The sequence below is a fragment of the Perissodus microlepis genome, chromosome 10 (genome assembly GCF_051167445.1).
Source record: "Perissodus microlepis isolate ML-2025 ecotype Zambia chromosome 10, ASM5116744v1, whole genome shotgun sequence".
Taxonomy (NCBI): Eukaryota; Metazoa; Chordata; class Actinopteri; order Cichliformes; family Cichlidae; genus Perissodus; species Perissodus microlepis.
The window spans coordinates 16,457,182-16,473,138 of NC_140470.1; the positions used below are offsets into that span (position 1 = coordinate 16,457,182).

The window sequence follows — 15,957 nt, forward strand, 5'->3', positions numbered from 1 at the left end:
TCCTGGCAGAAACACAGAGAAAACGCAAAAAATTAATTCATTAATTTAAAAAAAAAATTAAAAATTCCTACAGCGTAGTGTAGACTGTGAATGCAACACTCCTAGTAGCCTAGCAATATTTAACCCACAATGCACCGTGATGTAAACATATTAAACAATCATGGTAATATATGATGCAACAACAGCATGTCTTTCTCACTCCAAAAGCGCAAAATTGACAATGAAAACTGTCGGTTTAACCCTGCCTGGACTGACAAATACTTATTCATTTTACCGAGTTTATTAATCTTACAACCGGAGTTGTACTACCATGGTGAGGGTCCTGTACAGCCCAAGAGAGAGCTGCAGCATCTTCCCTTCGTGTTTGCTTCTTGGCGAAGAAGAAAAGGCCTTTCACAGATTCTGAAGCAGTGAAATACTGCATGCTGGCCGTGGTGGATGCGGTGAAAAGTGATGAAAAAATTAAAGTAAGTGTGACATCTGCTATTAAAAACGTACCCCTGTAGGACAGTTCAAATATTCGTAGAGTTGAAGTTCTGGCGTCAGACGAGTTTGAAATGCTGTTAGATGACCTGAAGAAAACTGATGTAATGTCTATAGCAGGAGATCACAGACAGAACCGATAATGCACAGTTGTGCGTATATGTCCGTTTTTTGGATGGGAAATTGCTCGCTTACTACCGTTAGAGGGACACACAGCTGGCGAAATAATGTTTGAGAAGATTTAAGCTCTTTTTGAGGAAAATGGTCTGGATATGAAGCGTGTCTGTATACTTGTGACGGATGGGGCTCCATCCATGGCAGGAAAAGCGAGTGGTCAGCGAAATATTTATTTTAATTTGAAAGGGAATTATCAAAATGTTTTTTTGTTATTATTATTTCAAATGTGCAAAAAATAGTTTAGTTATAGCTCCCTTTTTTTAAATGGACCTTTTGGTGTGCATTTGTGAGAGGTCACCAGATTTACAGGGGAAAAGGAATAAAAAAAATTACTTGTTTTTCAATACAGTTGTGTGGGTTTGAAATTGATCATGATCTGCTGCTTACTGGCTTCAAAAAAAATATCTGGCCCAGATAAATTCCTCGGTTTGAAAATCTGGCCCAACTAACTTCGTAGTTGAATAGCCATGACGTAAACCATGGCTGCTTCAGAATCTGTGAAAGGCCTTTTCTTCTTCGCCAAGAAGCAAACACGAAGGGAAGATGCTGCAGCTCTCTCTTGGGCTGTACAGGACCCTCACCATGGTAGTACAACTCCGGTTGGAAGATTATTAAACTCGGTAAAATGAATAAGTATTTGTCAGTCCAGGCAGGGTTAAACCGACAGTTTTCATTGTCAATTTTGCGCTTTTGGAGTGAGAAAGACATGCTGTTGTTGCATCACATATTACCATGATTGTTTAATATGTTTACGTCACGGTGCATTGTGGGTTAAATATTGCTAGGCTACTAGGAGTGTTGCATTCACAGTCCACACTACGCTGTAGGAATTTTTAATTTTTTTTTTTTAAATTAATGAATTAATTTTTTGCGTTTTCTCTGTGTTTCTGCCAGGACCACAGGCAGGGCCACTCGCAGGTTGCTTCTGGGCCGCATTTGGCCCGCGGGCCGCCATTTGAATAGGCTTGACGTAAACACAAAGCGCAGACCGCGGATCAGAATCAGTGAGATGTCGCCTTTCTCACCCGACGGCACGGACACGGTCGGGGCTGAAAGCCGACAGCTCGCTGATTCTGATGTTTCGGCAGGTCCGCGCTTTGGGCCGTTTTTGCGCTGATTCTAAAGCTGTTAGTTTTATCTCTCTCCGAACAATATTGACCGAACCAGCAGCAAAAGAAGATCCAAACTAAGCTTAACATAAACATAGTCAAGGACTCCCTCTTACTTTTGCTGTTTTGCTTCCACCACAATAAAATAACACTTCATGAGTATGTTTACTGTTGCCATAGGAGAGTAAAAAAATCATAATCAAACTGCTAATCAAATTAAATTGATTAGTGTGAACACAGCTACAAAAGCAGAAATTTTGGAAATTTGTAGAAAGATATCAGCAATGATCTTAGAGGAGCATCTGTTGCTGCCCATCAATCTGAGAATGCGTATAGGGCCATTTCCAAACAAAACCAAAGCCAGCATATCAGCACATGCACTACACTAACTGTCAAGCACTGTGATGGAAGAGTGATGATCTGGGCACCTTATCACTGCGGGCACCAAGCAGACCATGAGGTGGTACTCCTCCGTGTACCACAGTCAAATGTGAGGCCATCTATGTTACAGCTAAACCTTGAACAAAATTGAGTCATGCAGGAAAACAATGGTCCCAATCACAGCAACAAATCTACAACAGAATGGCTGAAAATGAAAAGATTCGAGGTGCCACAATGGCTCAAAGTACACACCTCAACCTGCCTCAAGTACTGTGGCAGGATCATAAGTGAACATCATACATCATACTACATAAGAAAAAAAATTTGAACACAAAAATAATTTGGTACAAAAATAGTTTATTAAAAACAATATCCTATGGTTGAAATATTGAAGATTTTATGTCCATGTCTTCTGCTTTTTTTTTTTTAACAAATCATAGAAACATCTGTCAATTTTCAAACCACTAGGAGTTAAAAACGTTAAAGCAAAGGGCCTCTGTTGTTCCTTCCAAGTCGACGCGTTTCTCTCAGATAAAGAAATCACAGATTATTAACAGAAATTACTGCGAGTCTTTCAAAATCGTCAGTGATACAAGCATATTTACAGCAGTGTCCCAAGCAATGTTCTTCATCTCATCGCGTTAGATATACCCTCTTTGTCTCTGTTTGTGTGAAATTGTTCGGGAACAAGTATTATGCTTGCTGAATCTGGGCTTGAGATTTTAACGATATCAGATACAGTATGTCTACAGTGATACGGAGACCAAGTTAGTAAGCTGTGTTTTATCAAAGAGCATAAAAGCAAATAGCCACAGGATTCATTCTGTATTTCCATGTAGTCAAAACTAATTTATGACTGTGATGGATGGACGAAAAAGATGGGAAATGCTTCCAAAACACAACAGGACTCTTGTGTGTCTAGAATTTGGCTTACGAAAATTGTTCTCCCATGTCTCAGCAATTAGGGGACAAAAAAAACAAAAACAAACAAAAACCCTAAACATTCTAGCTCACAAGAATCTAAAGCTATTTACATTTTTCCTCCCCCTGAAATTTGTTAGGTTATTTTCCAGCAAAACATAGTGTTAGGAGTTATGAGTTATTTCTGATCCTCACAGGGTTAATCAAAATGCTCAATATCCACCTAAGCTTGGGCCTGAATATTTGCACATTCTGAATAGTTAACAATAAAATAATAAGATTTTTATCTGCTGAATCTGAGGAAGTCTTTCTTTAGCTGAGGAAATAAAAAACAAAATGCACACACACACGCACATTAGGTACGAATGTCTTAGACCGGGGGGGAGAATAACGTTTTCAGTGGCATTTTACTTGCACAACTTTATGGTGCAAACATTGTTTTCAAAATTTGGCAGGCAGTATTAATTCTTAACTTTACCAGTAGCGTCTTCTTTGTTTCTACTTTTGATGATCTGTTATTCAAGGTGACACGTTGATTTTCTTGCAAAGGACTTTTATTTAAGCAAGACAATTTCTGAATGTTCAGATCACTCTGACTACCAAAACAAAGCCAACCTCGGGCTTTTATTGACCTCATGTCAATATCAAGCTTAATCTACTTTACAGATTTTATTATAGATTTATACTGCCTCTGTTATAGTTTAGGTTCTTGGTTATGACCAGTTATACAGGTTTGTATCATATAATCAAATCCAAACACAATAAAAGATTTTGAGAGCTAACACACTGGGATCAGCGATGTGACGATACAGTTCGATAATAACACGTTTTATGTTTGTTTTTTTAAAGAGATCCTGTACTAGCATGTCTTTAAAAGTAATATAAAAAAAACTGTTATGCTGTGACTTTTTACGGATACGGTATATTTCACAAAATCATCAGTTATTGCACTAAAGCTCTGTTTTTATTCTTACTGATGTGATTCAACAGGCAGAAAGTGGGGACATAACTCAAAGAAGGGCTGTGTTATTACTCCAACGTCTAACTCAAAGTGTATATTACCCAAACATCAAGGAGTTTGTATTTTCCATTTGTCTTCTTTTGTTTCCTTTTCCTTATTTTTAAATTGCAAGCCCTGCAAGTAACTAAATTTGATTTTAAGGCCACAACAACTCCTTTCAAACCTGTGCCTTCCTGGATGTGAAAATGCAATGAGAATTTAGAGCACAAAAAAAGCAACAAGATAATTAAAAAACAAACAAACAAACAAAAAAGCCTAGGTATAATGGAGTTGCTTGAAAAGTTATTCAGTGTTTGACATGATGACAATTTGGCAAATTTAAAAACAATCTAAAACAATACCATTTACATCTTTGAAAACATCCTTTTTTCCAGTAAATTAGGGGCGTGAAGTAAAAGAAATGTGTCATAGAAATCAGTCGTTTCCTTTGTTGGCAAACCAACTACAGCAAAAACAAATAGGTAGCGCTACATGAGCATGCAAACACTGTCCGTTCTTATAACCTGCAGGAAGGAGAAAAACTACGGCCATTTATCCAAAGTGATTTTCACTTGTTTTGAAACACAGGCCTAATTTTGACACGTGAAGCCTGACGACATCAATTTTCATAAGCTTAACAACATTTGTGGGAGATCTTTTCGACTTACTGCCCAGAAACTGTCAGTCAGTGACGAACAAACTGTGATTAGCTTGAATCAGTCTGCCAAGAACAGACTGACTATCATGGCAGAGACACGTTCCTATCCATCAATGGTTCACAGCAGTCTATGATGCAGCCTCCTCGTTTGCTTCTGTGGGTTCACTTTGAGCCGGCTCAGAGGGTGCCGCTTCTCCTGTAGAAGCAGTTCCCTCTGGAGGCGGAGCTATAAGTTCTGATTCTGGCTTCTTTTCAGAAGCTTCCACACCTGGCTCCTTACTGGTTTCCTTGGTAACCTCAGGGGTCACGCAAGGTTGCTCTGTACTGTTAGGGGTCTGAAATCTGTCCATGTTTTCCAGTTCGGCTAAACGGTCATCTTTGTCCCAGCGTGTGGCCCTCTCACGCCGTTCTGACCGCCTTGGCCTGTCTCCTTTTGCATCGGCTCCTCTGCCTCTCTCACGACTTCCTCTTTCTGTTCCCTCCCCCCTCGCTCGCTCTCTATCTCCATCATCGCCCCTGGCACGTTCCCTGTCGCTATCGAGGCTGCTTCGCCTCTCCCTCCAGTCCCGCCTGTCTCTGTCCCGATCCCGGTCGCGATCCCGGTCGCGATCCCTGTCACGATCTCGGTCTCTGTCTCTCTCCCATCCTCCACCCCGGTGATCGCCTCCATCTTCCTGCCATCCTCCAAGCCTGTCCCTACCATCCATTTTATCACCACCTGCTCCTCTCCCTCCATCGCCAAATGGACGCCTGCCACCTCCAAAACCTCTTTCCCTGTCTCTTTCCCTATCTCGATCCCAGTCTCTGTCCCTCTCTAGCTCTCTGTCCCTGAAACCAGACCTGTCTCCCCTGAATGGTCTGCTATCCATTTCTTCTGGCCCCTCTAGACTCCGAGGACCGCCTGGTCGGGTAAAAGGAGGTGGACCCTGAGGAGGGGGGCCATGCCCATGAGGGAAAGGAGCCCTTAAATTGTGTGGAGGGGGCATCCCAAAGGCTCCTTTAGGTGGAGGTGGCTCATGGTGCTGCATCATTTGAGGGTGTGGCCCCCTGGGCATCATCTGTGGGGGCATGGGGGGCATGCCGGGGTGAGGTGGCCTTGAGCCATGGGGTGGTGGGAAACGCTGCATATGTGTTGGTGGGGGAACAGGAGGACGCTGGAGAGGAATCAAACCAGGCCGTGCCCCTAGAAGACCACCTGAGGGGGGTGGAATGCTGCCGGGATGGCCGCCTGGGGGCCCCACCAGAGGAGCACCTGGAGGTCCACCCGAAGGAGCACCTGGAGGTCCACCTGGAGGAACGCCTAGATGTCCGCCTGGAGGAGCACCCAGAGGTCCACCTGGAGCCAAGCCTACCTGGTTAACTAAAGACGAAAACCAAAGTATAGCATTAATATAACTACAATGTACTTATGATTACAAATAAACAATATATTTAAACAAACACTAACTACAAAATCTTTGGTACTATATTGCAAAACAACTAAGTGACTTCTAGCATTTTTCTATGTTTATTTAGCAAGAAAATAACGCTTTAATGGTCAAACATAAGTCTCTTTAGAATGGATAGAGGAGAAAGGAAACATCACTTTGATAGGTGATAGGTAAGAAAGGCAGACTGACCCATAGATCCCATCTGATTATTAAAGATGTTGGGAGCCTCGAGGGCCTCGTCATTTTTCCGGTTTCCCAGACCTGCTGGGTCTAGAGGGGGGTCCTCAACTCCAGTTTTAGAAGGAGGAGGGGGACCAAGAGGCATAGCACCAGGGAGAGGAAAACCTGAAGAAGAGTAATAAAAGGAGTTAGGGTCCTGTTTGATTCAATTAAAAATGACTTGGACTAAGCTGGATGGGTAAACTCTGAAAAGGTGCACTTGTGCAGTTTGTTGAAGTAAAACAGCAAAATGAAACTGCCAAAATCTCATTCATAACATGCACGCAAGTTAGCAAATGAATAAATGTATTTCTGATAAACGTAAATGTGAAAAGAGCACTAGTCAACATCCACTATCCCCCATAAATATTAAAATACAAGAAACATGGATTTTGTTCTGTTTTACCCTTTAAATTTTTATCATTTCAAACTTTTTGATCTCCTTCTGACAACATGATGGGAACACAAAAAAATGAAGTCCTGCATGATTTGCTTTCAGTCACAATTCACTCATGAAAGCAAAATGATTAAGAGCTTTTTAATGACTCAATAAATGGGTTAACTGTCATCATTACATACCTCAGTCCCCAGCTGCCATCATTATTAAATAAAATGAATCACAAGTATAAAACTGACTCTTGTCCTTTTCTTATTTCTATTACTGGCAGCGTCCAGTGCTGCCCCTCAGCCTCCTAGTTGATGGTATCAATTTCAAACACTTATGTCGCTTTATTCTCAAGTTATCACATTCACAAGATTTTTGTCAAGGTCACTGAGATTCAAACTTGTCCCAGATTTTAAGTAGTAATTTGAAAATCGCCTTGTTTTCCAGTTATCGCATTCACAAACTTGAGTGTCCAACAACAATACCCTATCAGCCTTTTACGGCTGAGGGGTATATAAAAGAAGAAAACAAAAACCCAAACCTGAGAGCAGACACTGTATAAAAAAAGACCGCAAACAAAAGTATGATTAAATAATAGAAATTGTTACCTGGAGGCATTTGCATGGGGTTGAAGCCAGGTCTGATGAAAGGAGGCGGCGGGACACCTGGAGGGAAGGAAGGTGGAGGCATGCCTATAGGCCCAGGAAAGACAGGAGGTTGAAGAGAACCCACACCAACCATTGGCTGCTGCATTGGAGGGACCTGAGAACATTTAGAAGTTACAGTTGATTTTAAATGAGAGAAGTGTGAGACAGTGTTTCATGTTGTGTTTCTATCCAGGTATGCCTTTACTGCACTGACAGTGCATTTGGGATCATTGCAATCCTGAAAAATGGAACTGCTGCCAATCAGACACTTTCCAGATGGTGGACAAAAATCTGACAGTACTTTTGCATGTTGATAATTCAGTCTATTAGGACAAGCTCTCTAACACCTCTGGCCAAAATGCAGCCCTGAATTATGGCAAAGCCTCTACGAGGTTTGACAGATGGCTGTAGACACACTGCTGGTACCCCTCTCCTGCCCTCCTCTGTACATACATGTTTGAAAATATTTTTTTCTTTTCATCAATCCGTAAGACCTGTTGCCATTCAGTCCAGTTCTTGTATAAAATTTGGCATTGGTCAAAAACAGTAGCAATTTTTTTTCCCCCTTTTCTTTAGGACTTGACTTTCTCTATTCTCTATTCAGGCCTGCCACTCCCTCTGTTCTCCACTTGTCTAATATCCTCAAATGTTTCATGGACACATCACACAGCATGCAGCTAGCAGCTCTTTGGGAATCACCCATTTTGTACAAAAATACTATTTTATGTTTCTGCAACAGGCTGCTAGTAATAAAGTGTGTAAAGATACAACTTAATTAGCCATGTAGCACTTATTCATAGGTCAGTGCTAAGGGGCTTAACAAAAACGCATTTCTGGAAAAACATTATGGTACAAGGACCAGACTGAAATAAAACCATGTGTGTGTATACTGATTACCTTTTATGTTATTTTTCCAACACCGTCTCCAATTTTCTCATCAACATAGTCCATTCAGCATTTACATACCCACAACAATAGCAGTCAAACACAGCTGACTCCATCAAGATTCAGAATCTGCTTCTTTTAAATTAGCAATAAGCAACACCTCTCAGAGTCTAAGATATGACGATACTGGTAACAGCTTATATGGCCTTTTTTTTTTTTAACCTGTGTAGGAGGAGCACTTGGGGCAGGTACAGGTACAGCTTGTGTCTCCTCAGGCTGCTGTTGCTCTGAACGGCCGTTGTGAGTGAGTTCCTCTGGGTGGTCGAGAGCCTTCCTCGTGCCACTCCACTCTAGAAAAGACAGCATTTTTTTAAAAAATGAAAACAATATCTCTGAGGAACAGCATGATTCCTTAACCCCTACAAAATCGTACTGTATGTGTATAATAACTTTCATGGGGATTGGTTCAGCTTATAGTGCTTTACAGTTGACAAGCCAATAATAAGGCAGAGCAAATGTAATAAAACTGGTAAAAGCAACATGAGGTACACAGAAGACAGAATAAAACATAAGAACACTAAAAGTAATTTGATCTTTTAATTAAATAACAAAAATGAATTAAACTAAATAATTCAAAATAAAGTGTCTTCATTTTTTTTCCCCTTTTTTTTTTTACCTGGTGATAAAGTGTCCACATCGAGCATTCCTCCTTCTTTAAGCTCCTCTAACTGGTCCTCTCTGACTTTAGACCAAGGTATGTAGGTGACACCCAGCTCCACATCCCAGTACTGCTTATAGTCAGCCTTTATGCCCTTGTTCAAAGCCCAAGCGATCTGATAAGTAAAAGCAACTTATTAGTTTTGCCCTTTCCTAACAAAACTAATACATGACAAAGCAACAATCAGTGTTGCTCATTCACCTTAATGGCTTTCTGGTTAACTTTGAATGTTCCCCTGCTGAGCTTCTGTAGAGCCCTGAAGGCATCTTGCCTATGTATCATAACAATATAAGCACAGCCACGTGGAGGGATCATCTTAAAGAGAGAAGACAACAAAAAAACGAGTGTTTAAAAACAAAAACAAAAACAAGGAAGTCATAATCATCCACTTTATTAAGCCTGTAATTAGTGTTTTGTTTTTTTTTTTTAAACATGTAGAGCCTTTGGTGCAAATTTGATGTCAGCATTTACTCCATTTTCATCACACTTATAAACACAAACTGTATCAAATACAAATAAAGTTGAGGCTTTGAGCTGTCTGTGTCACAAGTTCTACAAAAATCAAGAAAGTATATAAAGTCAAATTTACTACAAGCTGACTGAAAGATTTAGTCAACAAAGTGTCGGTTGCAGGATGAACTGAAAGCTAATCTCTGTGAGAGAACTTACATTGATGGACTCTATCTGCCCAAACTCCTCGAGTAAACAGGCGACATCTTGCTGCTGTGTTCTCTTGTCCAGCTGGCCTACCCAGAGAGTAGTGCTGCAAACTAAACAGGAGAAGAGAGCAAAAAGTTAGGAACTAAAGAATGTAACTGAAAGTCTTACGACACAACAAAACACTGTGCGCACTTAACAGATAATGTATAATAAACAGATGATGACTTACTGCTGACTGTCTCGCTCTTAATTGGTGGAAGACCTTTCTGCCGTCTCTCTCTCTCCTTCTCTCTCTCCCTGCGCTCCTGCGAGCGTGAGCGAGGTGAGTGATGACGCCGATCCCTGGAGCGTGAGCGGGATCGCCTGTGCCTGGATCGACGTGTACGAGAATTGGACCGTGATCTCCTTCGCTTTGGAGATCTGGGGAGCGGGGGGAGAAGACATTTCAACTCAAAGCATTATATTTAAAAAGTGTATACTAAGAAGATTATCTACATATGGCAAAATAAACAGGAAATAAGATAACAGTGTGAACAAGGAAACCTAGTTTGAAAAATTGCATCCTGTTTTAGACGTTTACCTGGAGCCTGAGTGTGATCTTCGGCCATGTCTGCCATCTCTCATGGATGAATGGTCCACATCCATTGGCAAATCCTGACACAGTATAGAAAAGACACATTATGAGTAAAATCTGTTACAGCGACAGAACTACATCTCTGTGCAAGTCAAAGTTACAGAAGACCAAAAAACAAAACTATTTCTAAACATCAGAATTAAATTTTCTGACATTTTTCTCAATTTGCTACAATTTTATGCCCAACTACAATTTATTGTGACATCTTTATGCTACTGTTTGCCTACCTGTTGTTGCTGGGCTGAATTCTGGTGATGGTAAACCCCAGGGAAGCCTGGAGGCCCAGAAGAACCAGAGAGGGACATCCCTGACAGCATGTGGCCCATAGGAGGTATTGCAGCAGGAAAGGTCTGTCCTGGCGGTAAACCGTGGACCTGGAGCTGCCCATTAGGAGGAAGAGGAACCTGAGGGGAAGAAAAACATATAACAGGATCCCTCAAATCAGTTTCTCAGTAACAAACTCAGTTCTCCGTTTTAGTTCAGATAGAGAGCATATACTGTAAACAGTTGTATGTGCATATATAATATGCCGTAATATTATGTAATCCTATTGTTAAAACAAGCTACAAAATGAGATGTTAAGATTTGTCAATAAAGAAGAAGCTTTTTCATTTAAAAGTCTTGTTCTTTTTACCTGCTGTGAGATGTCCTGTGGTATATTAATCTGTGGTTTAAAGTGATCCATGTGCTGTGGAAAGGCTGGAGGCTGCTGCATACTGCGATGATAAAAATACACTATCAGCTCCACAGCTTTTATTTTGTTAAAAAATACATTTTCATCAAAGCTTTCTGCTTTCTGGTATCACAGACTGCAGCATATAAAATAAATTAAGAAGCTTACAAGGGGGGCTGAGAGGAGATTTCATCCTTCTTTGTTTCTTCTCCAACTTCTGGTTCATCATCATAATCAAAACGGTCCAGCAATTTCTGCGAGAGAAACACACAAATAATGATGTTTTCTTCATGTGGCAATGCTTCTACAGCCTTACTTTTCCTTTACTGTGCTATACCATGTGATACCCTTCAGCCTTCTAGCAGATGCACCTATGATATAAATTTGAAAAGGTTTTAAGTGGGCATCTTTACCTTCTTGCCTGAGGGTAAATAAAATAAAATAAAATAAAGAACATCATGCAAATACAAGAATGCATTGTCACCTTGTCAAAGGCTGTCTTCTGCTGGGCAGGCTGGGTTAGTTGGGCGGGCTGGGAGGGAAGAGGAGGTTGTGCCGCGACCATGCCCAGTCCAGCAGAAACATTTGGGACCTGTGGTTGAATAATCTGCGGTGGAGGCTGGGTGTTGGTCTCTGGCTTCACTGGCTGCTGCTGAAAGTTCTGCAGCATCTGTTGGAGCTAGATGCCCAAAACAGAGTGAAAGAAGAGTCAGTAATAAAGATGTGAAAGAGGCTTAAGAAGTAACAAAAATACAAGAAAGCGAATAAGGCAACAATCTAATGCCAGTCCGCATTAGTATGAACATACCTGCTGACCCTGTGAGGACTGGAAGAGCTGTGCCACGGCAGCAAAGGCATCAGAGTTGTGCAGCTGAGCAGCAGGTATCATGGTGGAGTTTGCCGTTACCACTGTAACTGGCTCTTTGGCTGGAGGTGGAGGAGAACCTGCCAGAAGAGAGAACGTTTGTTTTCAAATGCCAACATCATACATCAACATATTAATATTATATTAATAAAGAAATGCACAACCTCAAAAATTACCTGGCTCATCTGCGCCTGTGTTGGGTGCAGCACCACTGCCAGAGCCAGCTGCCATGTCCAAGAGGGGCTGAATAACTTCAATCTTGAACACCCCATTCTTCTGCCACAGGTTCAACACCCGCACAATTTTACTCTATAAATGAAAATATTTAGCAGAGGACATTTATCATTACAATGGAGCACTACCTATGAACAGATTTTACAGAGTTAATATTCTGTAACTCTGTAACTTCTGTCGGTGCTGTGCTTTTTTGGAACCGAATTTCCCAGAGGAACCCACCCGAGGGATTAATAAAGTTTTATCTTATCTTATTTAACTTGGGCAGGCAGGTAATCCAAATATACTAACAACCCCCACAACACACCTTTAGTCTTTTATCCTGCCAAGAGAACAATCACATCTCAAGATCAGTTATAGATTGAAGAAAAAAAAAGGGCTTTCTAAGTCACAACTGTGGTAGTTGTAGTCATCATGGACAGGAAGATATACAGCCCTTTTCCACTTTAAGTACTCAGAGTGGCTCTCTACTAGAAGCCACAATCATGCAGTGCTTTAAATGCTTTCTATCTATCACACACAATCACAGTCTGATGGATATGTTACAGGCAATTTGGGGTTCGGTATCTTGCCCAAGGATGCTTCGACATATGAAGTAAAGGAGCTGTGGGTCAAACCATCAACCCTGGGATTGACGATAGACTCACACCATCATCATTCACTTGCCTCCTGGGCAAACTCCAGCTCCTATATCTCTAGCTGGGGACAGGAGTCCTTAAACCAGAACCTGCAGCAGGGGTAGAACTGGTTGATGTGCTGCAATGCCAAGCTCACTGGGACTACTGCACAGGAGTAGTGTATACTGAATAATTTGTTTGGGAAAGTGTGCATATGCTACCAGTTTTTTGCTCCTGCACACACGCGTCCATATGCCTGCCCCACCCACCACAAGGAGAACGTAAATCTGTGGGAAACACTGAGACGCGGCAAATACTCAGGCTAATTTGCAGTGCAATTAAATTGTCACCAGGGCTCTTCTCTTACCCTGTCTTCCACGGGGCAAAGGCAGAGGTTCTCAAAAGTTCCTGTAATGTTTTTGGTGAACCTTGGTCCAAACACATCCTTGTCAGGTCCAAACTGGTGTCTGGACTGCCTAACAATGGAATCCACCACATATAAGCCTGCTACCTTATACTCAGGCTTACACTGGAGGGAAAAGAGGAAGAAAACAGCAGAGTTCATTGGTATTTAGTGAAGAGACACAGTCTGTAAACTTTAATGAAAACAGACTCGGCTCACCTTTTTTATAAACTTTTCCACAATCTGGACCACATGTTTGTAAAGCTGAGGAAGAGAGGAGCAAATGAGCATGCCGTTATATTATAGACCCCAAACATAACAAATTAAATAAATATACAAGAATCATCCTAATGTCGTATTCTTACTTTCATTGCTTTGATGGCAGATTTGGTGATGGAGATCATCTTTGCCCGAGATATTGGGGGTTTGGAGTCCATCAATGAGAATAACTAGACAGAGAAGATAATCATTCTGTGAGATGGAGAGTCACGACGCTGGAGGAGTGTCCAAGGTGGTGCTGATCACTTCTATTTCATCACTACTCCTCATCTCATATCAAACAGCCACATTTGGGTCTTTACTGCATTCACGTTATAATTGCATTAAATGATAGATGCAGACCAGGTGGTATCCAAGCAATGAATATCCCAGTTTATACAGGCTCATAAAGATTAATGAGGATCTTTTTTAACCCATCTGCTGTAACTGTTGATCGATGTTACAGCATGGCTCAGGGTAACTTAAGTTTATTTAGTCATACTGAAAAAGGAAACCGCATAAATAAATGGGTACGGTGAATTTACAAAACACCAGGACCACTATGATGAAAATGAATGGGCAAAAATCAGGCATATTTCTATTTTGTTTTCATAAATAAAAACACTTCAAAGAATAATGCAGTATTGTATTTCCCACTATAATTCACATCAAAACAGAATTTCGGCTGTTCCTCAACTCTGCCGAGGTGCAGTTGGCCTTTTTGAATGGTTTGCAACATGCAACTCACATTAGCTACAACATACAGCTTTGTGACAGTGTGTGCTTTTTAGCATGCGAAATGTTTATTCAGAATAAAATAGACATGATGGAGAGGATCTGGAGAAAATGTAATTTAGACATCTATACACCTTTGACAACAAGGTTAAGATTGTATTCGAATATGAGTCACACGTGTGTGCGTATCTATATGTATCAAATAGTGATGTGCATTCATTGTCAGCCACTACTTTCTCTGCTTGGGTGTGAGACAAACTGCAATTGAAACTGGACGATATCGCTCAAGAAGCATCGTGGGCTGTTCACAACCACGAGAGCTCAAATATGGTACAAGAAACATGATCTGAACAAGCGTGTTAAGATGCGACAAGAAATGTCTTTCTGCCCCTCAGTCTCTGTGGTGAGTCAAATCCGCGGGTGCAGGCAGAAACACCAAAACATGGCTTGACTAGTGTTTTGACTGGACTCCTAACAACATCAACCGCCTTTAGTCAGGCCTTGTAGTAACTTGGCCTAGCATCTTCTTACCGATCACTGGTTTTAACATTAACGAGGCTGTAATGAACATTCAGTCTGTTTGTGTACAGTGTGGTAACAAGCCATTGCTGTATTGATCTTTCTACCTGTGGTTGCGCGTTCTCATTTGCATTGTGTTGGTAACCACAACTTACTCCCACAAGCTAGCAAAGCGGCAGTCACTGGAAACGCTACTGACTGGATATTACTATGTAAGCTTAGTGGGTGGCCGAAAATCCAACTATTCCTTTCAGTGGCATTCGTTTACTTCAGGGGTGCCAAACAAGCGCAACACTTAAGCCGAATAAGATGTCCAGTTAACTCACCGAGCAGGCCCACTGCTTCGACCAGCTAGGCTAACTCCAGTGCAACAGCAGCAGCTCCATGATCAGCAGCACCACTCTAGGGGAGTTCAGACACTCAGCGAAGGCCACTTACCTCGTGGTTAAAGGCGTTGACGGCATCCATGATTGCCAGACGCTCCGAGCCTTCCCTTAAATTCCCGGTTCCCCGCTTACAGCGATGTTTATTAAAGAAAGGGTCGGTACAACATGTCCGCTCCCGGTAGCTAACGCCTGTTAGCTTCGCATTGGAGGTGTTCGGGTCGGCGGGTACGGCAAAGCATGATGGGATTCAATGTTGTTGTTCTAAGTTTTGTCCACTAGGAGGCAGCATGTTGCGTGGACAGGGTACATAGTGCCCTTTGAAGGAGACAAGCTATCGACACAAACAATGGATTTTCCCAAGTGGCCTTATGAGAAACTGGGATTGTTGTGGAGGGCCCAATCAATAAGCTGGACTTAGTTCTGGTCAACATTAGTTCTTTTTTAAAATCTGTTTATAACTACATTGGTGCTCTCGTGGCCCCTTGCGAAAATGAATTGGCAACTCCTGGGTTTGACCACTGTCATCTTTACTGCACTCCAAGCAGACTATAGAATCAAATCAAAAATGGCAGGTCTGCTTTGCTGTCATACTTTTGCAATAAAAGATTTTTTGCACTGATTACTCCTTAAATGTCTTATTCTACAATGATATACTAAAATTGTACTTTAATATTAGTGTGTATATATATATACATACATATATATATATATACACTATGTATGTATGTACACAAGAAAATCATCTAAATCAGATGCATTTTTATTTTTCTAGTCAATTGAGCTTAATGCTTTTTAGTTATTGCAAATTTATTAAATTCCACATTTTAACTAAATTATTTGAGTAAAAATATACTTTAACTCATATTAGTTGTACTTAAATAAATATTTATTTATATTGTTTAAGCAATTTTGTATTTTATCTATACCTCAGTTAAATGGTTTATTTATTCCACCCACCCG

The 15,957-nt window shown here is 41.1% G+C and overlaps 1 protein-coding gene across 1 annotated transcript; it reads right to left on the reverse strand.

Annotated features, from left to right (window-relative positions):
* Positions 1-2,487: 2,487 nt before the first annotated feature.
* On the reverse strand, positions 2,488-15,248 carry scaf4a (SR-related CTD-associated factor 4a). The gene is made up of 19 exons (XM_084942465.1): positions 15,050-15,248; positions 13,465-13,548; positions 13,319-13,363; positions 13,064-13,225; positions 12,022-12,154; positions 11,789-11,925; positions 11,465-11,659; positions 11,149-11,234; positions 10,942-11,023; positions 10,535-10,711; positions 10,254-10,327; positions 9,903-10,093; positions 9,683-9,783; positions 9,215-9,328; positions 8,972-9,128; positions 8,518-8,645; positions 7,372-7,525; positions 6,349-6,504; positions 2,488-6,089 (listed from the first exon to the last, which is right to left on the reverse strand). Exons 1-19 carry the CDS (start codon positions 15,077-15,079, stop codon positions 4,858-4,860), a joined length of 3,438 nt encoding a protein of 1,145 aa, XP_084798591.1. The 5' UTR covers positions 15,080-15,248; the 3' UTR covers positions 2,488-4,857.
* Between the last annotated feature and the right edge of the window lie 709 nt (positions 15,249-15,957).

Excerpts from the sequence above, each read along its gene's own strand:
- scaf4a (XM_084942465.1), bottom strand. The coding sequence starts at position 15,079 with ATGGATGCCGTCAACGCCTTTAACCACGAG. Across the intron at positions 9,129-9,214 it reads TTAACCAGAAAGCCATTAAG|ATCGCTTGGGCTTTGAACAA; the intron begins GTGAATGAGCAA and ends TTTACTTATCAG. Across the intron at positions 6,090-6,348 it reads TAATCAGATGGGATCTATGG|TTAACCAGGTAGGCTTGGCT; the intron begins GTCAGTCTGCCT and ends TTTCGTCTTTAG.